This window comes from Bos grunniens, chromosome 12 (assembly GCF_055505025.1).
Source record: "Bos grunniens cultivar Pamir isolate PY7600 chromosome 12, Bosgru_T2T1.0, whole genome shotgun sequence".
In the NCBI taxonomy this organism is placed as follows: Eukaryota; Metazoa; Chordata; class Mammalia; order Artiodactyla; family Bovidae; genus Bos; species Bos grunniens.
Window position 1 is genome coordinate 73,869,388 of NC_141176.1, and position 26,587 is coordinate 73,895,974.

General features: G+C 42.1%; 1 protein-coding gene across 6 annotated transcripts in view; it reads left to right on the plus strand.

Annotated features, from left to right (window-relative positions):
- LOC147361902 (ATP-binding cassette sub-family C member 4-like) overlaps positions 1–26,587 on the plus strand; it is a 162,625-nt gene that overhangs the window by 48,823 nt on the left and 87,215 nt on the right. For 3 of the 6 annotated variants that reach the window (XR_015138372.1, XR_015138373.1, XR_015138374.1), the window contains exons 12-19: positions 8,387–8,481; positions 8,705–8,791; positions 16,521–16,617; positions 18,722–18,889; positions 20,211–20,351; positions 21,132–21,169; positions 21,351–21,424; positions 21,564–21,658. Coding sequence is in view for 3 of the 6 variants with exons in the window: in XM_086330237.1 (XP_086186363.1) it covers positions 8,387–8,481; positions 8,705–8,791; positions 16,521–16,617; positions 18,722–18,889; positions 20,211–20,351; positions 21,132–21,169; positions 21,564–21,658 (721 nt within the window). In the remaining 3 variants the exon portion in view is untranslated. The remainder of the gene's footprint in view (positions 1–8,386; positions 8,482–8,704; positions 8,792–16,520; positions 16,618–18,721; positions 18,890–20,210; positions 20,352–21,131; positions 21,170–21,350; positions 21,425–21,563; positions 21,659–26,587) is intronic. The other 3 variants (XM_086330237.1, XM_086330236.1, XM_086330238.1) reach the window with 1 other exon arrangement.

Here is a 26,587-nt window from a genome sequence, read left to right on the forward strand (position 1 = left end):
GGGTTCGATCCCTGGATTGGGAAGATCTCCTGGAGATGGGAACGTCTACCCACTGCAGTATTCTAGCCTAGAGAATTCCATGGACTCTATAGTTATGGGGTTGCAAATAATCGGACACGACAGAGTGACTTTCACTTTCACAGCTTCCCTGGTGGCTCAGATGATAAAGACCCTGCTTGCAGTTCAGGAGATGTGGGTTTGATTCCTGGGCTCAGACGATCCCCTGAAGGGAATGATTACGCACTCCAATATTCTTGCCTGGTGGGCTACAGTCCATTGGGTTGCAAAGAATCAGACACCACTGAGCGACTAACACACAAATATTTTACTAGTTTTTCTCTAAGAGATAGGAGAGCCTTTGGAAAACACATATTAGTTCATCTGAAGAATAACCCAAATTCCTCAATATTATCAACCTTCTAGTTTACGTATTGCTAGTCATCTCACTGAGAAGTCTCCTTTACCATTGGTTTGAATCAGGCTCCACATGAGGTCTGCCCCCTGCACTTGGTAGATACCTCCTCATTCCCTTTCAGTCTCTAGATTTTTCTCTGCACTTGGTTATGACTGGTATTTTTATTTAAAGAAAAGAGAATGCTTTAACATTTCTTCTTAATACTGCATTGTTTCACTGGGGGAGAGATTGTTTTCAGAAAAGACTGCATTTCACAGAAAATGTCAAGGTGAAACTCTGAAATTTAGATGAAATCAGTGAATGAATGGTGAAAATGAAATTACCTGATAAGACAATATAATCTGGCAAAAAAAATAAAGAAAAATGTAAATACTGATAAATACTGTGTTACTCTCTTAGGTTATAAAAATCTAAATGATAGCATTAAAGGGCTTCTCCTCAGGGCCTGTTCAGTACAGTGTGTTCTTTTGTACTGTAGAAAAAGATTGGGACAGTCTTTCAAAGGTGTGGTGTTGAAGGCTCCAAACTTGCTTTGTGAAGCAATAGTAATTTTGCCTGAACAATGACCTGAACATCATAGATTGTATCATATGAGCAGCATTTTGTGATGATGTGAACAAAACAGAATTGCTTGTTTAATGCTCTTGTTTCTTTCTCCTGGGTTGTTGTTAATGGGAGATCATTCTTTTGTGGAAATGATATTGTTACTGAGTCCACTCTTTTCATACTTTGGACTCAGTAACAATATCATGAAGCACAAGCTGGAATCAAGATCACTGGGAGAAATACCAATAACCTCAGATATGCCGATGACACCACCCTTATGGCAGAAAGTGAAGAGGAACTGAAGAGCCTCTTGATGAAGGTGAAAGAGGAGAGTGAAAAAGCTGGCTTAAAACTCAACACTCAAAAAACTAAGATCATGGCATCCAATCCCAACACTTCATGGCAAATAGATGGGGAAACAATGGAAACACTGACACACTTTGTTTCCTTGGGCTCCAAAATCACTGAAGATGGTGACTGAAGCCATGAAATTAAAAATGCTTGCTCCTTGATAGAAAAGCTATGATCAACATAGACAGTATATTAGAAAGCAGAGGCATTACTTTGTCGACAAAGGTCCATCTAGTGAAGGCTATGGTTTTTCCAGTAGTCATGAATGGATGTGAGAGTTGGACCATGAAGAAAGCTGAGTGCTGAAGAATTGATGCTTTTGAACTTTGGTGTTAGAGAAGACTCTTGAGAGCCCCTTGGACTGCAAGGAGATCAAACCAATCCTAAAGGAAATCAATCCTGAATATTCATTGGAAGGACTGATGGTGAAGCTGAAATTCCAATACTGTGGCCATTTGATGCAAAGAACTGACTCATTGGAAAAGACCCTGATACTGGGAAAGATTGAAGGCAAGAAGAGAAGGAAAGAACTGAAGATGAGATGGTTGGATGGCATCACTGAATTAATGGATGTAAGTTTGAGTAAGCTCTGGAAGACAGTGATGGATAGCGAAGCCTGGCATGCTATAGTCCATGGGGTCTCAATGAGTTGGATATGACTGAATCACTGAACTGAATCCAAGCTCACTCTGCTTGCTGCAATGTAGGCCAACAAATCTGAGATGAGGTGTTGAGGCAAGGAAGGGACTTTATTCAGGAAGCCACTGACAGAGAAGATGGCGGGTTCAGTATCAGTATCAGTTCAGTCGCTCAGTTGTGTCTGATTATTTGACAAAACGTGGTCCACTGGAGATGGGAATGACAAGCCACTTCAGTATTCTTGCCTTGAGAACCCCATGAACAGTATGAAAAGGCAAAAAGATAGGACACTGAAAGATGAACTCCCCAGGTCAGTAGGTGCCCAGTATGCTACTGGAGATCAGTGGAGAAATAACTCCGGAAAGAATGAAGAGACAGAACCAAAGCAAAAACAACACCCAGTTGTGGATGTGACTGGTGATGGAAGTAAAGTCCAATGCTGTAAAGAACCATATTGCATAGGAACTTGGAATGTTAGGTCCATGAATCAAGACAAATTGGAAGGGGTCAAACAGGAGATGGCAAGGGTGAACATTGACTTTGTAGGAATCAGTGAACTAAAATGGACTGGAACGTTGGACATGGGTGAATTTAACTCGGATGACCATTATATCTACTACTGTGGACAAGAATCCATTAGAAGAAATGGAGTAGCCATCATAGTCAACAAAAGAGTCCGAAATGCCATACTTGGATGCAATCTCAAAAACGACAGAATGATCTCTGTTCGTTTCCAAGGCAAACCATTGAATATCATGTTAATCCAAGTCTATGCCCTGACTAGTAATGCTGAAGAAGCTAAAGTTGAATAGTTCTGTGAAGACCTACAAGACCTTCTAGAACTAACATGCGAAAAAGATATCCTTTTCATTACAAGGGACTGGAATGCAAAAATAGGAAGTCAAGAGACACCTGGAATAACAAGCAAATTTGGCCTTGGAGTACAGAATGAAGCAGGGCAAAGGCTAACAGAGTTTTGCCAAGAGAATGCACTGGTCATAGCAAACACCCTCTTCCAACAATACAAGAGAAGAATCTACACATGGACTTCACCAGATGGTCAACACTGAAATCAGATTGATTATATTCATTGCAGCCAAAGATGGAGAAGCTCTATACAGTCAGCAAAAACAAGACTGGAAGCTGACTGTGGCTCGTATCATGAATGCCTTATTGCCAAATTCAGACTTAAATTGAAGAAAGTAGGGAAAACCACTAGACCATTCAGGTATGACCTAAATCAAATCCCTTATGATTATAGAGTAGAAGTGACAAATAGATTCAAGGGATTAGATCTGATAGAGTACCTGAAGAACTATGGACAAACTTTTATGACATGGTACAGGAGGCAGTGATCAAGACCATCCCAAGATAAAGAAATGCAAAAAGGCAAAATGATTCTCTGAGGAGGCCTTACAAATAGCTGAGATGGCAGGTTAGCACCTCAAAATAGCCATCTCATCAGGGGCATGAGGTCCTGTTCTTCTGTGAATCAGAGATGGTTGGACATGAGGAAACAAAGTAAAAAGATAATTTAATTCTTGTGAATATCTTATAAAGTAGCAAGCCTCATGCTGGGAGATAAGTTAGTTTCACTTCCTTATAACCCTTCACAGGTGGGCAGGGTCAGGCTATCTCCTTGAGGCAGGCATTGTGCATGCCTGCAGTAACAAAAACAGCAAGATAAGGATACAGTCACAGAAGCAGATCCAGTATGAGTTCAAAATTAACCCTTCCTGGTTACAGTATCAAGGTAGCAGGAATGAGCTGGATTTTTATTAAATGGTGTTTATAATGTGGTGATCCAGTGGTTAAAACTCCATGCTCCCAATGCAGGGGGCATAGGTTCGATCTTTGGTCAAAAGCTAAGATCCTACATGCCATATGGTGCAACCAAAAATTTAAAAACAATTTAAGAGCAAATACATGGACTTTCCTGGTGGCTCAGATGGTAAAGGATTTGCCTGCAATGTGGGAGACCCAGGTTCAATCTCTGGGTCCAGAAGATCCCTGGAGAAGGGAGTGGAACCCACTCCAGTATTTTTGCCTGGAAAATTCCATGAACAGAGGAGCCTGGCACGCTATAGTCCACAGGGGTCGAAAGAGTTGGACACAACTGAGTGACTAACGCTACGCTACAAATACTGTGTAAGAAAAGGGGGAAGCAAAGGTAAACAGTGAGAACAGCAGCTCCCATTCAGAGTCTACATGCAAATCATTTTCTCTCTCTCACACGTGTGTGTATACACACATAAGAAGGTATGTAAGTTATTCTTTATACTTGTCCTCGATGTTAAATTCCTCATTTTTGTTGGTAAAGCTGAAGCTTGGGGGATGAAACAGCTGTCCTTAACATTTGGAGGTCAAGTTCAGATCTGTTTCTGCACAACTCTAGACTCCATGCTTGTACTCGGTGCTGTGCTTGCTTGAGGAAGTTTAAAAGAAAGAACTTTTCAAAAAGCAGGTGATGGATGACGGTGGAAGGTGGGATGTGGAATAAACAGATCTCAGGCATTTTCTCTTTACCTTAATCATCTCCAGCTCCTGATGCCCACATCGGACTCCAAAGATCCGGGCCAGGTGTGAATGTTTCTCTCATGACCTTGCCTTTCTGGTGAAGCTCAGCCCTGTCTTTCTGTCCCACATTTGAGCATCTCTGGAGAAGAGCAGCTGTGGGACAGTGGCTACCATTCAGCATTTTCCTCAGGGGCCGTCGTTCTCCCTGGGGGGCGATGCTCTGCTGCAGCCACGTGGCATGACTGGACCAGTACCGAGGACAGTGTTCTGAGGCTTCCCTCACCCTGGACCATCCATGAAGCAGATTCTGTGAGAAGGGGCCCTGCAAGACTGGGCTGCATAGCGATTCTTCTGTATGTGATGAGACAAATATTTACAAAGATGGACTGCTCTCCTGTTTGCATGGTCAGGACGGAGAGTTGGGGCCCCTGGTGCCTATTCTCTCCTTGGCAGGAAGGTGGCCTAGGGCAGAGGAGTAGTGAGAGGGGAGTCCCAGACCCGGCTGTGTCACTCCTGCTCTCACTGTGAACACGTCCTGTTACCTGCCTGAGGTTTCCACAGCAAAATGAGGACACTGATTCAGCGGTTTTCCAAGAGGTTTTTTGCTGCTCTGAAATGTCCTCTATGACTGATTAGCAATTAGCAAGGGGTTAGCAAGGTCTTTGCAGCACTTGGGAACCATTTAATGAGTTATGAGAGCCTCTGCTTATCTCATTTTGGAATCCATGTGTCAGTGGATGAACTTGAGATGGTCACAGATAGTAGAGGTGTCTAGAGTTATTTTGGGCTTCCTTGGTGGCTCAGTGGTAATCTGCTTGCAACACAGGATCCCTGGGTTGGGAAGATTCCCTGAAGGAGGGTATGGCAACCTCCTCTAGTACTCTTGCCTGGAGAATTCCATGGACAGAGGAGCCTGGCGGGTTACAATCCATGTGATCGCAGAGAGTCAGACACAGGAGTGATTAAGCAGCAGCGGCGGCAGCAGAGTTATCTTGGCCTGAAGATACAGAGACTGCACGTGTAGTAGAAAAGGTTTGACCTTTAGAGAAAAATAGTCCTGGATAGTAACTCCCGGTGTTTGTCTCAGTCTTTTCTCTTATTACATGGTGGAGGGGTGGGATTACCCTAAAGGCTACAGACCATGCCTGTGCAATGCAAACAAATCAGGGTTTCAGTTAATGGTAGCAACTGTTACTAACACAGCCTTTTCCTCTTCATTCATCCATACTTAAATGCATATAAATATTATAAAGATTTCTCCTTACAGTTCTCCCTGTGCTCACATCTTCCTAATCTTGGAGGAAAAAAAATAGTTAAAAAAAGCAAAACTTTTTGTATTACATGCTAATAACTAGATGTATTAAACTAGATCTAATTGAAGTAAACCTTTAAGCTTATTGAGCTGAAAACTTTTCTGTAATAAAATAGGGAGATATGAAGTAATCACATTGGGAATATCAATTCAGGCTGATGAGATAACTCTAAGGTCCAGGAGTCAGCAGGCTCAGGGATTGAGTCTCAGTTTCTCTAATTACTAGGAGTGTGATCAGTCACCAATAGCAAGTTATCAATTCCTGTCCTTTTTCCATTTATGGAGAGTTTTCCTACACTTTAGATTCTCACAGCATCCTTGAGTTTAGTGACTCTTGTTTCTACAGCACATTCTGTAGAACAGGAAAGTGAGACTTAGGAGATCAAAGGATTTGTTTATCATGGAGACCCCGGTGTGCCACTTGCTTCCCCCCCAAATTTGCTAAAGTAGAGACAAAGAAACGAGTGCTGCTTGTCTATGCCAGGATCTGTCCAGTGATAATTACAGGCCGTCTAAAATTTCTAATATAATAACTGTGTAACTTAAACTTGATTGTTATTTTGTGGTTTTGGGGATGTTCTTATCATCTTTTTTATTTCCCCAGGTACTCCGGGGAAAATAAACAGATTTGTCTATTTATTTCTTAAATAGTATTCAAATAAAACTTATGATAGATTCCCTTATTCTCAAATCAAAGCTTCATATCCTTAACTTTGAGTGTTTTCTGCTTCCATGGGCAAGCGTCCACTTGGTTTAACTGATCTGCTCCGCTCCGTGTTCCTTGAGTACACTGTTTCCCTTTAGTTTTTCCTGTCCAGCCTGCTTTTTTTTTTTTTTTTGCCCTGCTCCCTTTTCTTGTATAGTATCACATGAAGACTCCAGTCAGGTCTTATTCCTTCTGTGAAAGTGGGAAGCTGACACCATGTTCAGCAAAATTGGAAATTTAAGACACACTCATTCTCTAATAAATCTAGCCCTGTGCCTTCACCACCCTGGCCACTAGCTCTCATACTTATGTCTCTAGCACAGACCTTCACACTTGCATGTCCAGCTGCACTGTGATATCACCGTGATATCATCTCACCTTGTCCACAAGTGAAGTCTCCTAAACCGACATCCACCATCTTCCCCAACTCAGTATATGGAGACCCTGTCCTTCCCTTTCCTCATGTCTCAGACACCACAGTCCTCCTCTTCTCTTACATCCCACTCCCATCTGGTCAGCAGGTCTTACAGACTCCACCTTCTAAGTGTGTCTGGAGTCTGACCCTGTTGCCCCATTTCTGCTGCTTCCACTCTGGTGGGAGCATCATCTATCCCATAGATTATTCCAGTAGCCTCCTCACTTGTATCCACCCTCACCCATTCCCCCTTACTGCCTGTTTTCCACAAAGCATAGAAGTGATTCTTTAAAAAACCTCAGACCAGGTCAGTCGTCCCTTCTCTCCCTTCCCCTGTTACTGGGAGTGACCCAAGGCTCCTCCTGCTCTGTCTCTGCCCTCGCTCCCCTCATTCTTACTCAGCTCTGCTCTCCTGGCCTACTTGCTTGTCCTGAACACCTTGGGCATCCCCCCGTGGCCCCTGCACTCGCCCATCCCTCTGTGTGCAGCAGCCTCTCCAGGTCTGCCTGAGTCCCTTCCCCTCTCCCAGATCTGCTCACACCCTCTCTGAGCAGAGCCCTCACACCCCATTGTAGACTCACTTCCCTCCTTCACTCTCCATCCCCCTGAGCCGGCTTCCTTTTCCTTCTAGTCCTCAGTACTTGCACTCAGCTTAATTTCTTATATCATCCATCTCCCACCATGGAAAGAAACTCTGGGACTTTATTTCTTTGTGGCTGAATTCATCATGCCCTGAATAATGCCTGGTGTATAATAATATACACCAGGTGTATAATAATGCCTGGTCGATCTTCAATAAATAAGTGTGAAAATAGTCAAATGTATAAATTCTGCGAAAAACTACAGAATGAAAACAAATGAGAAACCAAAGAGCTTTTTTGGTGTTGTTGTTCAAGGCTATAGTTTAGTCACTATGAAACATTCCCATTGCTCTTGATCAAATACTTGTGTGAAGAACTGGTACTAAAGAATTAGGAGGATGGGAATTCCCTGGTGGTTCAGTGGTTAGGGCTCCATGCTTTCATGGCTGAGATTATGGGTTCAATGCCTAGGCAGAGAACTAAGATCCCACAGACTACATGGTTTGGCTAAAAATAAATAAATAAATAAAAATTAGGATGAGAGGAAAGTGAAAGTTGCTCATTCCTGTCTGACTCTTTGTGATCCCATGGACTATACAGTCCATGGAATTCTCTAGCCCAGAATACTAGAGTGGGTAGCCTTTCCCTTCTCCAGGGGATCTTCCCAACCTAGGGATTGAACCCCAGGTCTCTTGCATTGGAGGTGGATTCTTTACCAGCTGAGCCACAAGGGAAGCCCAAGAATACTGGAGTGGGTAGCCTATCCTTTCTCCAGCAGATCTTCTCAACCCAGGAATTGAACTGGGGTCTCTTTATTGCAGGCGGATTCTTTACCAACTGAAATATGAGAGGAGAAGAATACATTTTAAATCTTACTCTCTTTCACTTTTCTTTCTCCACATAGGATTTACAGCTTCTGGAGGATGGAGATCAAACTGTCATAGGAGACAGAGGAACCCCACTGAGTGAAGGACAGAAAGCCCGGGTCAGCCTCGCCAGGTAAGTGGGGTTTCAGTTGCCATCCTACCCCTCCTCCTCCATGGCTCCTAGTGGACATGAGCACACAGACCCTGCTCACCAGGTGGGCCTTGGTGAAGCAGGGTCTTGGTTCTTTCTATGGACTCTTGGAATGAACAGGGAGTTACTGGACATCATCATGATTCAGAGATGAGCCCCAGGCAGTGTGAAGTGTGTTCTCCTGACATCTGTCTACGTTTTCTAGAGCCATGTATCAGGATGCAGACATCTACCTCCTGGATGATCCATTCAGTGCAGTGGATGCAGGAGTCAGCAGACACTTGTTCAAACAGTGAGTTTGCTCCTGTGTTTCTATCATCTCTGCTTTCCAGGAACCCTATAGAGATCAGGGAAGAGAGCCCAGGAAAGCCTTTGTGCTTCAGGAGACAGCTCATTCTGCCCTGGTGTCCCTCTCCTTGTCTCTTCCTTCCACAGAAGATCCATTATAGAGAAATCTTGTATCATCATGAGGTAAAGAAGGACAATACAGCAGGGTCTTCCATTCTGTGGAGACCAGTGGGGTCCGTGCTTTAGGGAGAAAGGGATAGATGGCAGATTTCCCCCTGCAAATTGCAGTTGATGGATCCAGACCTGAGGAATAAGAAAGATGATATACGGTTTTTAAGTCAGAGATCAGGTCTTGGTAACCTGGTACTTGGCTGGCAGTTCTTTTCCTTCATCATTTTTTTTCTTTTCTTTCTTTCTTTATTTAAATTGAAGGATAATTGCTTTACAGTATTTTGTGGTTTTCTGTTGTACATCAACAAGAATCAGCCATAGTTACATCCATGTCTCCTCCTGCCCAAACATCCCTCCCATCTCCCACCCCATCCATTCTTTGTCACAGAACCCCTGTTTGAGTTCCTTGAGTCATAAAACAAATTCCCACTGGCTATCTATTTACATTTGGTAATGTAAGTTTCCATGCTACTCTCTTTATACATCTCACCCTCTCCCTCCTTCCCTCAGCCCTGTGTCCTTAGGTCATTTCTGTATGTCTGTTTCTCTGTTTCTGCCCTGAACTTAAATTCATCAGTACCATGTTTTTAGATTCCATATACATGTGTCAGTATATGATATTTATATTTCTCTTTCTGACTTACTTCACTCTGTATAATAGGCTCTAGGTTCATCCATCTAATTAGAACTGACTCGAATGCATTCCTTTTTATGGCTGAGTAGTATTCCATTGTATGTATGTACCACAGCTTCTTTATCTGTTAATCTGTTAATCCTCCATCATTTTTTTAAGGCATGTGAGAAGCAAAGTTTTCAGTACTGACTGGAAAGACCCTTGTTTTATGCTTATTACTCTGTAGGTTTGAAAATACTTAGTAAAGTCTAGAATTTAAGAATGATTTATTCTACATCAGAGTCTGTTCTCTAAGTCTGTAAATCTGTTTCTGTTTTGTAGGTAGTGTCATTTTTGCAATATTTGATATTCCACATGTAAGTGATATCATATTGGTATTTGTCTTTCCCTTTCTGACTTACTTCACTTAGTATGATAATCTCCAGGTCCACTCATGTTTCTGAAAATGGCATTCTTTTTTTTTTGCCTTTTTTTTTTATCCATTCACCTGTCAGTTGACATTTAGGTTGTTCCCATGTCTTCGGTTTGTGAATAGTGCTTCTATGAGCATAGGGGTGCATGTGTCTTTTTGTGGTTTTATCTGGATATATGCCTAGGAGTGAGATTGCGAGATTATAGGGTAATTCTATTTTTAATTTGCCAAGGAACCTCCAAACTGTTTTCCATATTGCCTCTACCAACTTATATTCCCACTGACAGTTTTGGTTCATTTCAGTCTCTCAGTTGTGTCTGACTTGGAGATCCCATGGACTGCAGCATGCCAGGCCTCCCTGCCCATCGTCAACTCCTGTACAGTGTAGGAAGATTCTATTTTCTTTATATCCTTTCTAGCCATTGTTATTTTAATGATGGCCATTCTGACTGGTGTGAAGTTATACTTCACTGTAGTTTTGATTTGGATTTCTCTAATAATTCAAAATGTTAAACTCCTTTTCATGTGCCTATTGGCCATCTCTCTCTCTCTCTCTCTCTCTCTCTCTCTCTATATATATATATATATATATATATATCCTTTGGAGAAATGTCTGTTTAGTTCTTCTGCTAATTTTTCAACTGGTTGTTTGTGTTTGTTATTGAATTGTATAAAGTATTTGTATATTTTGCAGACTACCCCCTTGTCAGTTGCATCATTTGGAAATATTTTCTCCCATTCCATATGTTGTCTTTTTGTTTTCTGATGGTTTTCTTTGCTGTGCAAAAGCTTGTACATTTTATTAGGTCCCACCTGTTTATTTAACTTACATGCAGAGTACATCATGAGAAACGCTGGACTGGAAGAAACACAAACTGGAATCAAGATTGCCGGGAGAAATATCAATAACCTCAGATATGCAGATGACACCACCCTTATGGCAGAAAATGAAGAGGAACTCAAAAGCCTCTTGATGAAAGTGAAAGTGGAGAGTGAAAAAGTTGGCTTAAAGCTCAACACTCAGAAAATGAAGATCACGGCATCCGGTCCCACCACTTCATGGGAAATAGATGGGGAAACAGTGGAAACAGTGTCAGACTTTATTTTTCTGGGCTCCAAAATCACTACAGATGGTGACTGCAGCCATGAAATTAAAAGACACTTACTCCTTGGAAGGAAAGTTATGACCAACCTAGATAGCATAGTCAAAAGCAGAGACATTACTTTGCCAACAAAGGTTCGTCTAGTCAAGGCTATGGTTTTTCCTGTGGTCATGTATGGGTGTGAGAGTTGGACTGTGAAGAAGGCTGAGCGCCGAAGAATTGATGCTTTTGAACTGTGGTGTTGGAGAAGACTCTTGAGAGTCCCTTGGACTGCAAGGAGATGCAACCAGTCCATTCTGAAGGATATCAGCCTTGGGATTTCTTTGGAAGGAATGATGCTAAAGCTGAAACTCCAGTACTTTGGGCACCTCATGAGAAGAGTTAACTCATTGGAAAAGACTCTGATGCTGGGAGGGATTGGGGGCAAGAGGAGAAGGGGACTACAGAGGATGAGATGGCTGGATGGCATCACTGACTCGATGGACATGAGTCTCAGTGAAGTCTGGGAGTTGGTGATGGACAGGGAGGCCCGGCGTGCTGCGATTCATGGGGTTGCAAAGAGTTGGACATGATTGAGTGACTGATCTGATTTATTATTTTTTTTTTATTTCTATTATCTTGCGAGACTGACCTAAGAAAACATAGATATTATTTACGTCAGAGAATATTCTACCTGTGTTCTCTTCTGGGAGTTTTATGGTATCATGTTTTAAGTTTAAGTCGTTAAGTCATTTTGAGTTTATATTTGTGGGTGGTGAGAGGGTATGTTCTAACGTCACTGATTTACAAGCCTGTGTCTCTGCCCTTATGTCTTATTCTCCTCTTCATCTAAGCTCACCAGTCAGATTAAATTAGGCCCAGAGTAATTAAGGGTAACAGTTACTCCTTTAAAGTCCCTGTCATGAAATTCTAAGGTACTAATGGCTAAGATGTCAGCAACTGAATTTTGAGGGGACATCACTGATTTACAGCAGGTCCAGAATAAAAAAGTAGAAACTTTAGCAGAGTCAGCAGATGTGTGAGGAGCTCTGACCTCTGGACCCGAGGAGCTGGGATTTCACATCTACTAAGCAGAGGTTGTTAGACTTTGATGGAACCTGCCCATATGAAAAACATGCTTAGTGCTGGAGTGATGAAAGAGTTGTGGAGATGGATATTGGTGATGGCTGCACAACAATGTGAATGTACTTAACGTCACTCAACTGTATGCTTAAAATGGCAGAAATGGTAAATTTCATGTTAGGTATATTTTACTACTGGGCTTCCCTGGTGACTCAGTGATAAACAATCCACCTGCCAAGCAGGAGATGCAGATTGGATCCCTGGGTTGGGAAGATCCCCTGGTGAAGGAAATGGCAACCCACTCAAGTATTCTTGCTTGGAGAATCCCATAAACAGGGGAGTCGGGTGGGCTACAATCCATGGGGTTGCAAAGAGTCAGACATAACTTGGGGCTGAAAAACATCAGTAACATGTTTTACCACAATTAAAAAAAAAGACTGCATAGTAGAATGGAATCTTTTAGAATCCGAGGTAGCAGAGGAGCTGACAAATGGCATGGCCTCCAGTTCTCTAATCTGGCCCCCCTTTCCCATGCTGATTTGATCCTGGATGAATTCTCCCTTAGAGAAGTGCCTTGTGACTTGTCATGAGTTCAGTGACTGGGGCTAGTGCTGTGACAGGGATTCCCCACCCACACCCCCCTGGCATCAGGAGTAGCTTAGGCTCCCTCTTCCCAGGACCCTGACCTGAACCTACAAATGTCTGCCACCCCATCTTATGTGAGGCTGCACAAGTTCTCCATCATTTCCTGAACAGTTTCTGCTGGCCATCGCATCTGTGTCACGGGGAGGGGAGAGGGAGGCATTCCGATTGCTGAGAATGGTGTGCTGATCACAGTAGGCCTCCCAAGCTCTTATTCGAATGCAGGAAGTATTTGTAAAGTTTTCTTAAACATTTTGGGTTTAATGACTTGAAATGTTCACTTGATGGAAGCAAGCTTGTTTAAATTGTGATTAGCAAGCAAATCGCAGCCACGTTCTCTAGGGAAACTTAAAGCAGAGAGCATGAAGGAGTTAATGAAATCACTCAGCAGCAAGGGGAGAATGTTCTCTAGTTAGAAAGTTGGATGGAATAATATACTATGAGTGATGGTGGTCATATCAAAGCTTAATAATGGGGTTATTGTTCAGTCGCTCAGTCGTGTCCTACTTTTTGTGACCCCATGGACTGCAGCTCGCCAGGGAGTATTTTATATTAGTAATGGGAAGTGTTTTATATTAAAAGTGAATGACTCACACTCCACTTGCTGTTAACAGTTTCCTTCAGTTGTGAATATACATCCAAGTTTATTAAGGTTCTGTGAATTTACATGTATATGTTGCAGACATTATGTGGGTTCTATCACCTACAGAAGGTTAGAGATCTTAGGGGAACTGATGCAGTATTACCTGTGTCTAGCTTGGATTTTAACATGTTTTAGCCCCACATCACCAGGCCCCTGCATCCTGTGTCATCAGGTCTTCGGGTCTGTCCTGATCAGACTCCCATGCTGCTTTCTACACAGCTCATCCTCCTGCTCCAGCCCTTCATAGACCCCCACCAACCATGTTCAGGATGCAGCGCCAGGTCCTCAAACAGAGAACAGGCTTCTTTGCTGTCTGCTCCCATCAGCCTTTCCAGGTGTGCTGGCTTTGTGGGAGCCCTTTTTCACCCCTCTCTGGAGAAGAGGATGGCTACCCAATCCAGTATTCTTGCCTGAAGAATTCCATGGACAGAGGAGCCTGGCAGGCTACAGTCCATGGAGTCACAAAGAGTCAGACATGACTCAGCAACTGAGACTATTATTTTCACTTTTTTCTCACCCCTGTCTGTATATTCTGGTCCCTCTGTCCCCAAGCTAAGGAACAGTGTGCCAGGGCACAGAAAGAAGGTGAAAAGTGGGCCATGCCATTCCCCCTGCTCCTCCAGTGGGTACCTGTACCCCCTGTCTTCCCACAGCCCACAGAGGGCTGCACTTGACCATTTGTGAGTACCCCCCAACCCCCCATAAGCTGTGAATGCAGAAAGGAGCCTCAGCCCAGCTTGTTGTCCCAGGACCCCTGCACCTGCTGTGTCTTCTTCCAGGGATGTTTCCCCAGAGAGTCTCAGGGCTCCCGTGTCTCCCTAGCTAAGACAGCAGCCCCGCTTTCTTTTCCTTCACAGCACATGTCATGACCTGAAAGGGTGTTTTCTATACTCGTTCTTATGTTCCCATTTACATGGTATATAATGCTGTCTCCTGTCTTGACGAGCGTGTGCATCCTTGGCATGTAGGACAGTGCCTGGCTCACAAACCTCTGCTGACTGAATGAATGAAGGTGGGGACTCTGTCTTTTTTGTTTTATCTGATACACATCCCTGTACCATAGAATGTGTCCACTCTTAACAGAGCCCATTATAGAATTATACATGGTATTGTAATTCTTGGTGTACTTCCAGACTGGTGTACTTCCATACTTCTAGACTTCCCTGGTGGCTCAGACAGTAAAGTGTCCGCCTACAATGTGGGAGACCCAGGTTCAATCCCTGGGTCGGGAAGATCCCCTGGAGAAGGAATTGGCAACCCACTCCCGTACTCTTGCCTGGAAAATCCCATTGACGGAGGATCCTGGTAGGCTAGAGTCCATGGGATTGCAAAGAGTCAGACATGACTGAGGGACTTCACTTTCATATGGTTATTATAAGATTAACCCAGCCCTTACATAGTAATAACAATTAAACAACTGACTGTTGAATCAGTAATTTTTATGGCATGACTTGGAAATCTTTACTCTAAAAACTTGGAAAGTAGAGTGGTTTGGAGAAATAGTATTATATTTAATTAATTAATTTTTATTTATTTATTTGACTGCATTGGGTCCTAGTTGCAGCACACAGAATCTTCTTGCTTCATGTGGCATCTTCCGTTGGTGACACACAGCCTCTCTAGCTGTGATGCACAGGCTCAGGCACTCTGAGGCATGTGGGATCTTAGTCCCCCTACCAGGCTGCCAGGGATATCTAACCTGTGTCCCCTGCATTGGCATGTGGATTCCCAACCACTGTATCACCTAGGAAGTCCCCTAAAAATGTCTGAAGTTTAGTCACTTGTCTGATGTTGTCAGGCTCGTGAGAGGGACTGAGCTGCAGTCTGTTGCCTCCAGACTCTTCATCTGACTCACTCACAAGCTGAGCTCTGGCCCAGGTCCCTGAGATTTGCTCTACGAGGGGCTTGGGCATCCAGAATACCTGCCTGGAGCCCTGCACGTGGTCACTGGAGTCCTGGACCCACTCACTCGCTTCCCTGGAGGGGCTGTAGATCCTCTGGGGTGAGACTGGGACTGAGTCCCTAGGGGTCTGCCTTTAAAATGTAGGAGCAGTCTGAGGAGTACTATGGAAAAAAAAAAAACAAACAAAAAAAAACTGAGGTTTGAATTCTGAGGAAGTCTTGGCTAAGAAAATTGTGTGTCCTTTGAGCCTTGGGTGATTTTTCCCTCTGATTGGGACTGTTTGGACTCTCATCTTTCATTTTCACATTCAGAAAGTTTTCAGTGCAAGTTAAAAAAAAAAAAATTACCTCCTGAATGGGACTGTCACCACTTCCTGGGGGTCTGCATTTAAAATGTAGCAGCAAAAAAAATAAAATAAAATAAAATGTAGCAGCAGTTTTTTTTTTTTTTTTTATTGTAGCAAAGAAATTAAAGTTGCTGTTGGATGATTCCTGCTGTAATTTGGATTCCAATCTTTCATATTCATGTTTGGAAGGTGTTCAGTCCTAGTGAAAAAAGACTTGCTTCCTGGATGGGACTGGGAATGTTGTAGAGACTGATGGAAGCCATGCTGGCATTAATTTTCTATCTAGTACTATTTTGGAAGAAGTATCTAAAAAATGCACTCTGGCAAAAGTTACCAAGAATCTATTTTTTGTTGCAATATGTACATCATTAATCATGAATAATCACCTAGAAAACTGTCTAAGATAAATGTACACATTTTTATATGACATAGATTCCTCTTTTCCATTCCTGCATAGAAATAAAAGTGTTTTAGTTCAGTCAAGTTTTAGAATTCCAGTATTAGTTGTTTTTCTTTATGAAACATGTAAATGGATTAAGCTGAGTTTTAGGCAAAAATGCCTTAGCTGTTAGTGCCTTCTTCATGGGATTGCTTTATAGAATTTTTGAACGTAACTATTCTTTAAAGTTTGCTGCTGATGACTGTGAGGACGTAGTTAGATTTATTGATTTATGTTTATTCAATTTGTATTATTGATTTGGTATTTAAACTACAGATCTTTGCTGTGTTGTCTTTGTCTCATGTTTACAAAATATGTTCCCAATTTGGAGCAGTCCCATTAATGTGCTTTTGTATACTGTACGTTTTACATTTGTAGGTGTATTTGTCAAGCCTTGAGGGAGAAGAGCACAATCTTAGTGACGCATCAGTGGCAGTACCTAAAAGCTGCAAGTTGGATTCTGATATTGAAAGGTGTAAGTAATTTCTAAACACCTGTGAAACTTGCTAGCACTCAGGTGTGCTGAAAGCCAGGCCTCTCAGCAGGTCACTCTCCTTGGGTTCATGGTAAACACCGTCTTCTCCCTCAGTTTTACAGCTTCTTCTTCTCTAAGGTGGTGTTCATGCCTTTGACAATGAATCCAAAGACCTGTAGAAATGTCACTACTATAATCTAAGCCACATAAACCCTAAAGTGTATAAAAGTGCTACCACAGGGTTACTGAGTCATCACTGTTCTTGTGAAATTTGTTAAGGATAATGATGCTATTTTATATAGAACTTTTTGTTTTCCCCTTCCAGGATTTAAGTCAAAGTATATTATTTGGAAATTAGAGATACTAAGACTTGTTTGTATCCACGTGATTGTCATACGCAGTTTGCTAAAGAGCATCTTCCGTTAACACCAGAAGCGAGGCTGAGTATCTTAGCACCCGGGTCAGAGACGCCCACTCTGCTGGTGTCCCCAGTTGCTGATCTCACTGTCTCTTTCCATGCCTGATATGTGTGGGAGCCTGTGCAGCAGGACGATAAAGCTCTGCTTTATGGGGCTCCTGTTCTTATGGGGACAAATGTGACAAAGAGAGAGGGGTGGAGCTGACATCCTAGTTGCCTGCTTAAAGAGCTGGTGCCTCATGTGGCCTGAGTGACATGAAGGTGGGGGCCATGCAATCACCTGGGGTAGGCGGGTCTGAGGCAGCGGGTCCTAAGGAAGGAGCTGACCTGGCAGGTTGGAGAAACAACAGGAAGACCAGTGTGTCTGGGGAGAGTGAGCAGGGGGATGTGGAGAGAGCTGGTCTCTGAGCACTGGGCAGTGGGTGGAAGTGGGATGGAAGTCTTGAGCAGTCCAGAGCAGAGGAGTGATGTAGTCTGATATGGGATTTAAAAGATTCCTTACTATTCATCTGGTCCTATTCGCAGAAGGGAGAGGATAGCTGTCCTCTCGAAATTGTCAGTACTTGCTTGCAGAGTACAGCTGCAACCTTTGTACCACCAGTCATTTCCTTGTGCATGTTACAGATGGAAAGTGTAACAGTGGAAAGTGGTCATTTCATTTAAAAGGTGCATGAATTTTGCCTCCCAAGTGAAATAACACAATGTATCCTGAATAATTTTCTTGTTCTGCAGTGTCAGATGGTACTTAAAGTCTTCACTGAGTTTCTCCAAGGGGACACCTCAGGGGATAGGGTGAGAAGGGGTCCAGCGAGGGTCCTGGGTCATTTCTTCCACCTGACTTGTCTTAACCAGAGCTGCTTTCATTTTATGAATTTTTCATTTTAGGATTTTTTATAATATTTTGTTTGCCACTGACTAAATCAGCTGAGTCTTGTTACATGGGGTGAGAAAATTGTGAAAATATCTGCATATTATTTTATATGACTTTGTAAGGGAGGGAAACTGTGCAAGGATGTGTCACATGTGTTCAAAGAAAATGATTAAATTGGCTGTAGCTTAAACAGAGGCCTGATTTGGGGAAGCCTCATTGGCTGCTTGTGGTTGGTTGTTCCTAAGTTTTTTTCTTGGATCTGGGTGCACTGATTGTGGCTTAGATTTTGGTTTGCTGGCTGCCAAGGCATTAGTGCCACCCCAATCTCATGGCCTCCTTGTTTAGTTTCTTTAACAGGTGGAATATTGAATTTTCAGCTGGGAACTTCCTACATTTGTGGGGAAGCTATAAAATACTGTGAAGATGCAGGTCCTGGGTTCTCTGCCCAGGGCTGGTTCCTACATGTCCTGTCCCAGCTGAGTGCATGAAACTATGAAAATGACAGTGGTCAGTGAAGTTCTGATGAATGACTGTTACCTATGTAGTTGTGTCAGTATTTTTCTCTCCTGGAATATCCTGCCCAATTAATTTTTCTTTTTAAATTCTGCTTCTCACATGAGGTGTTTCTCAGTTCCCATGTTGTCTAAAAAGACTGTGCTGATCCTCCCACCAAACTCTGTACTTCTTGCTTCCCTAAATGCCCATGGTAGTTAGAAAGATCATAATTTATGACCAGTTAACTTTAGTTGATTAGTGTTCAGATTATATTACTATTATCTAATGCAAATATATTCCTCTCAAATTCTTTATTTTAGGGCAAAATAGTACAACATGGAACTTACACTGGGCTCCTGAAATCTGGGGTAGATTTTGATTTCCTTTTAAAGAGGAATGAGGAAGAACCATCTCCAGATCTGGAATCTTCTACCCTGAATAATCAGTCCAGACCCTTGATGAGAGATGCTGCTCCAGAGCTCCAAGATGTGAGTTTCTCATCCTGCAACACGCCGCTGTATGTCTGCTCTTGGTAGACTTGTGGAGCTTCAGTCTGTTCCACTGGTGACATCTTCATTTGCCTTAAAGTAGATCCTAAGAGTCCAAGGCCCTGTTCCATGGAACTGGTAGAGTTAGAAGAGCATGAAGGGAGCAAGCCTGCTTGTGGTTCTCCTTTGGGTGTAGGATGGAGGATCTTATGGAGATCAGTAGTGGGTGCACTGCTATGGCTTCCTGGGTGTATGTGACTCACAATGATATGTGAACTCTTTCACTTACCATAGTAACAGCCTACTCACTGTGGTGGCCCCAAGCTTCCCTTATGCATCCAGAGGCTTAATGTGAAGACCCCCTTAGACTGAGTCCTGATGTTGCCACATTAAATCAGCTACTTTTCCTATATTTTGGAATGTCCTGGCACTGCAGGTGACTGATGGTAGTATTTTGTCTCATCGTCAGATGGTCTGTGATGGATCAGAGGTAGCATGTGCAAAGAACCTGACAAACAGCAGACTTTGGAGTTAGTTCCCATCTTCCTTTCTTATCCTTTAAGACTGAGAACCACGTCTAATCCACCTTGAATCCCAGTGGTCAGGAGAGAGCTGAGGACATCCTGGGCTCCTGTGACTCTATAATGCATTCTAAGTCCTTCAGACAGAAATGTGGAAATGCACTAGATCTCCCTTAAAAACATACATAGATTTCCTCAGTATCCAAACTCTGATTGATTCTGATAAGCATTTGGATTAATTCCTCAGTTTCTAAACTCAGGAATCACTCTCTGAAATTTAGGAATCAGATAGATTCAGATTATATGCTTGTCTCTTACTATCCAAACCCATTTTACTCAAATTCACTCTGTGACCTCAGTTTACTGTATTTAGCTAGTATTTTGAACCACAAGTATGCTGTATGTTTCATGTTTCTATTATTGAATGACATAAATTATCTAGAAGGATACATAAGCTTCATATCATTTTGTGTATTAATTTGGAACAAGCTTCTGCTGAGAGTCATGACTGACTTTAAGCAAAGCCACCCAACAGTGAATAACCTTGTACAAATGATGCTTTCTTATTTCTAACAGATTCTTAGGAGTGGGATGGCTGGGTCCAAAGATAAATGCACACATGGTTTGGCCAGATACTCCCACACTCCTCTCCATAGGAGATGGACCATCTTGCACTTCTACTAGTGTATGAGATGTGTCTGTCTCCCCACAGCTTTGCTGTAGAGGGCTTTGTTGAACTTTTCACATTCGGGGATTCCTTATTTAAAATTTTGTCTCTCACTGCGATTTTTCCCTCCCAGACTGAGAATATAGAGGTCACACTTCCTCTAGAGGACCGTTTGGAAGGAAAAGTTGGTATTAAGACCTACAACGATTACTTCACAGCTGGTGCTCAATGGTTTATCATCATTTTCCTTATTCTAGTGAACATTGCAGCTCAGGTAAATAAGGACATTTATTTTGGTGTGTGCCCTCAGCTTGGTATTTACATATTTATACTGTATTTATGTTATCATTATTTTTAATATGTATATGAAGATATTTATCTCAAAGAACTGGCTCATGCAGTTGTAGGATCTAGCTGGGTGAATGTGAAACCAGAAAGGCAGGCCTGAAGGCTGGAACGTCTGGCAGGAGCCTACCCTGCTGTCTGAGGCAGAATTTCTTCTTCTTCCAAGCGGCCTCAGGTTTTGCTCTTAGGGCCTTTGACTGACTGGATGAGGCCACCACAGTGTTGAGTGTGATCTCCTCTACTGAAGTTCTGATGATGGATGTGACCCACATCCACAAAATACCTTCATGGCAACATCTAGACGAGTGCTGAATCATTGGACACTGGCCTGCCCAAGCTGACACAGACAGCTGACCATCACAGTACTTGTCGAATGTTTTTTTCTTACATTTGCACTATGATTACTGCATTTTGCAATTCACTTGTGTTTGCTTTGAGGTACGTTATCTGTGGGGAGCAAAATAAGTGAAGGTTATCGGTATTATGTACGTGATGGAGAACTTCCAGGGAAAAAAGAATATCTTTTAAAGAGTTTAAAATGTAAGATGCCCTCCCTTGACCTGTAGCCATCTGAGGTGTGGGGCTTGGCACAGGCCTGGGCTGAAAGGACCATCTCTGTTTTCTGGAGCCTTTCCATCCCCCATCCTATTGAGCGGGGTGTGAGGCTCAGTGACGTCAGTGTGTGAGTGACTGTTGTTTCCTGCTCCAGGTTGCCTACGCCCTGCAGGATTGGTGGCTTGCATACTGGTGAGTGATTCCTGATCTGACCCAAAGTGCTGTGAAATCTGCATGAAATCTCACTTTCCCACAGTCAGGGGGAGAAGGGAGGGGCTTGTTCAGCCTCCTCTTCTGACCCTCACATAGTTTCCCTGAAGAAAAAGTAAAGTTCCTGCTGGTGGAGAGTGACGCTCCCGTTGTCTCTCCCCAGGTCTGACCCTCAGCAGCTTCCTCATAGATGATTTTGAAAACTGAAGGTTGTGATTCAAATTGAATCTTTATAAGGTAGATGGACACAGAGCCCTGTGAACTGGGAACCATTTTTCTAGCATAAAATACATTTCTCAAATTGAGTTTTTTTATATATATATATTTGAATACATTCTGTCTGAAGCATAATATTTTTTTCTTCCCTGTTCTATAGGGCAAATTTACAAAGTGCCCTGTATTTTGAGGTATATGGAAAAGGAGAGACAATTGTGATGCTTGATCTGAACTGGTATTTAGGAGCCTATTCAGGTAAAGTTGAATTCTCCGGTCTATTATATGAGAGTGTGAGGTGCTTACAAGGAGCCTGTGTGAGCATCTAGGGCTTCCAGGCATAATTCGGTAATGTCTCAACAGATTTAAGAGTTTGATTTGCATTTACTCTGTGAATTAACTAGAACAATTATCTTTAAAATCTAGAAGAAAGAAGTTGAATGGAGATTCTTGATTTATTGTGCACTGGTTTTGGTAGTTAAACCAGGATTGCACATTCAGAAAATCAGCCACTGTAAATACATGGTATTGTCTATTCTAATAGGTTGCTTTAGCTAAATCTTATATTGTTATATGAATGGGCAATGGGATTAGAAACAGATCCCTACTCTGTGGTTCAGAGTTTTCCAATTCTGTCTGAATAAGCTCTGGCTTTTATTGATCTTGAAGGTATGCAAAATCCCTTCACCACACTGCTCATCTCTTGGGCATCACTAATTACTTGAGAAGCTAAGCAGGGGGAATCCAGCATCTGGGGATAGATTCCTTCTCTTTCTTGCCTTGAGTTCACAGTGTTATCTTATCTCCAGATATGTGATTAATTTAACATGTGACTAATATTAACATGACTCACTGTATTCACAAGAGCTTAGAATATATATAATATTACATAGTGTTTAAAAGATGTCATCATCTAAAATTTGAAATATCTTTTTATCCATTCATTTGTTGATGGACATTTAGATTGCTGCCATGTCCTGGCTATTATAAATATTTACTACTATGAACATTGGGGCATAATAATAAATAATAATAATATCAATTAATTAATTTTTAAATTATAAATAAAAATAATAAAATAATTTTATATTGGATTATAAATGATTGGGTTTCACTGGTTGCTCAGATAGTAAAGAATCTGCCTACAATGCAGGAAACCTGGGTTCGATCCCTGGAGAAGGGAATGGCATCCAACTCCAGTATTCTTGCCTGTGATATCCCATGGTATCAGGGTCCAGCCCCAGTTGGATCCAGCGATTCCCTCAGGAGAACGGCGTTGGCGAAAGAGGATAGATAAAAGGGGAGAGAAAGAGGCTTGATCTAACTGGTTTATGCAGAAAACCAATAAAGTTCGTAACACTGAACTTTCTCTGACCACAGAGGCCACAGGTGCCCTCTCGAATAGCTGAAGGTGCCCCACCTTAGGCACCTTCTTGAGTGGGTCTTAGAAGCCCGGGCAGTTAAGTGGTCTCAGAGAGCCCCCACGCTCCAATTAGTCATCCTGAAAGAAGAACAGAGAAGAAAAGGAGAGAAAAGGAAACAAGAATGACACAGGGAGACCAAGCCTGATGAGCAAGGCCAATAGCTTTATTTTCAAAAGGAGTATTTATACCCTAAGTTGTACATAGAGGATAATAGTGAATGCAGAGTCATGCAAAGTCAGCAGTCCTTGATCCTCATCGAGACCAGGCTTTCTTTTCTGCAAACTTATCGTATACAAATGCTTTAGGTGATTTACATCATCTTCTGGCCAGGAGGCCTATTAACATTTTATGACTTTTTGTTCTGATAAAGGTTAGTTAACCAGAAAACTTATTTTCTCTAAAAGTAATTTTCTAAAGTTTGGCGCCACTCTCTGAAAGCACTAGATAAAGTTGCATTCCTATAAGGCAAATGTGCAGTGGGCTTTAGCAAGGAAAGAATTTACTACCTCAAGGGTCTAAAGTTGTTAACACCAAGGCCACTACTTATTTTTTCTATATACCAACTATATTAATTAATTAATTATACTCCCAGGGACACAGTGGGTAAGGGATATGGAAACTTGGCAGCAAGCATTAGCTCAACAATGAAATCTTCTACTAGTTCTATTCTAATAATTTCTAACTCCCCAAGAGGCTCTATACTATTTGAATATCTTAAGCTGCCCATGCCTCTTGCAGTTGGGAGGCTGTAAACAATCATATGTGTAGGTGTAGGAGTCCGGATAAACCTGTCAGGCAAGTTAAGAGAGCCATCTGAGGGGTTTGGATTGAAACACTCCTATTATGCCCAGGAGACTTATTAACTAGGGCCGTAAGTTGATTTCCTTCAGAGAAAGGTGGTTGAGGATAGCCCCCTGTTAATATCAGAGGAGTTGGTGGAAGTCGTAAAATAGTAAAACAGACAGATTCTGGTTTTGGGGTAGATGCTCAAGCAGATCCAGGGGGCCCCTTGAGTCCTGACTCACCTTGGCCATCAGGGCTCTCCCGCATGACCTTGTCATGGGAGGGTACTCCTGTGCTGGCTCCCAGCACCATGGACTGAGAAGCCTGATGGGCTATGGTCCATAGGGTTGCAAAGAGTTGGACATGACTGAAGTGACTTAGCATGCACACATAGATGATTAACAATGTTGTGATAGTTTCAGGTGGACAGCAAAGACACTCAGCCATACATATATTCATTCTCCTCCAAATCCCTTCCCCACCCCCCGTCCAGGCTATCACATAACTGAGCAGAGTTCCCTGTGTTATACAGTAGGTTCTTTTTGGTTACCCACTTTAAATATAGAAGAGTGTGCATGTTGATCCCAAACTCCCTAACTATCTCTTCCCCTTTCTTCTTCCCCCTGACAACCATAATTTCATTCTCTAAGTCTGTCAGTATGTTTCTGTTACATAAATACATTTATTTGTATAATTTCTTTTTAGGTTCCACCTATAAGGGATGTTTTACAATATTTTTCCTCTCTGACTTACTTCATTCAGCCTGACAATCTCTAGGCCCACCCATGTTGTGGCAAATGGCATTATTTCATTCTTTTTTAATGACTGTGTAATAGTCCATTGTATGTATGTACCACCTCTTCTTTGTCCATTCCTGCCAATGGTTATTTAGGTTGCTTTCACATGTTAGCTGTTGTAAACAGTGCTGCAATGAGCATTGGGGTGCATATATCCTGGTATGTATCCTTTTGGACTATGTTTTTCTCTGGGTATATGTCTAGAACTGGGGCTCCTGGACTACCAAGGTCATATGGTAGTTCTATTTTTAGTTTGTAATGAACCTCCATACTGTTCTCCATAGTAGTTATATCAATTTACATTCCCACCATAGTGCAAGAGGGTTCCCTTCTCTCTACAGCCTTTCCAGCATTTATTGTAAGATTTTTTGCTGATGGCCATTCTGATTGATGTGAGGTGATACCTCATTGTAGTTTCGATCTGCATTTCTCTAATAATTAGTGATATAGACTTTTTTTTTTCCATGTTGACCATTGGTATGTTTTCTTTGGAGAAATGTCTATTTATGTCTTCCACTTATTTTTTGATTGGATTGTTTGTTTTTTTGATATTGAGCTGCATAAACTGTTTGTATATTTTGAAGGTTAATCCCTTGTCAGTTGCTTAGTTTACAGTTATTTTCTCCCATTCTGAGGATTGTGTTTTCATCTCATTTATGATACCTATATATAATGGGATATTACTCAGCTACAAAAAAGAATGAAATTAGCTGATTTGTAGAGACATGGGTGGACCTAGAGTCTGTTATACAGAGTGAAGTAAGTCAGAAAGAAAAGCAAAAAAAAAAAAAGCACATATTAACACATATATGTGAACTCTAGCAAAATGGTACAGATGAACCTATTTGCAGGAATAGAGATAGTGATGTAGAGAACATATGTGTGGAAACATGTGGGGGAGGTGTAGGAGATGAATGGACAGGTTAGGATATACACTACCATACACTAGATAGCTAGTGGGAACTTGCTGGATAGTACAGGGAACTCAGTACAGTGCTCTCTGAGGACATTGAGGGGTGGGATTAATTGAGAAGGGGAGGTATAGGAGGACGGGATATATGTACATATTGCTGATTTACTTCCTTGTACAGAAACTAACACAACATTGTAAAGCGAGTATATTCCAGTAAAAATAAATAAATAACAATATTCCCACAGGAAACACTTGTATAAACTGGCTACAAAGAATGTGTTATATAAAAATCCACTCTTTGAAATTTGGTATTTATTTTATGAATCACTTGCTAAGAAATCCAAATACGTTAGCTGTTTACCTTCTTAATTGGTGGACTATGGGGGCTTAAAGGAAGAAGGAAAGGATTCTGTTTTATATTCATATAGGGTAGTGGGCTAAGGCAAATGCTTGTTGATGGAATTCAGGAATCTGAGCAGGTTTCAGAGTTTAACACTGATGTGTCAGCTGAATGGAAAAACACTACATGAAGGAATATTTATTACAAGGGTCATCACTCCTTTATTTACCATTGTGAGTTGAAGAGATGTTCGGAGGGCTATTTTCATTTTTATATGGATCAGTTTAGTTCAGATCAGATCAGTTGCTCAGTCAGTCCGACGTTGTGACCCCACGTACTGCTGCACACCAGGCTTCCCTGTCCGTCACCAACTCCCAGAGTTTACTCAAACTCATGCCCATTGAGTCAGTGATGCCATCCCATCATTTCATCCTCTGTCGTCCCCTTCTCCTCCTGCCCTCAATCTTTCCCAGCATCAGGGTCTTTTCAAATGAGTCAGCTCTTTGCATCAGGTAGCCAAAGTATTGGAGTTTCAGCTTCAACATCAGTCCTTTTCTTTAGGATGGACTGGTTGGATCTCCATGCAGTCCAAGGGACTCTCAAGAGTCTTCTCCAACATCATAGTTCAAAAGCATCAATTCTTTGGCATTCAGCTTTCTTTATAGTCCAACTCTCACATCTATACATGACTATTGGAAAAACCACAGCCTTGACTAGACAGACCTTTATTGGCAAAGTAATGTCTCTGCTTTTTAATATGCTGTCTCGGTTGGTCATAACTTTTCTTCCAAGGAGTAAGCGTCTTTTAATTTCATGGCTGCAATCACCATCTGCAGTGATTTTGGAGTCCCAAAAAATAAAGTCTGTCACTGTTTCCACTGTTTCCGCATCTGTTTGCCATAAAGTGATGGGACCACATGCCATGATCTT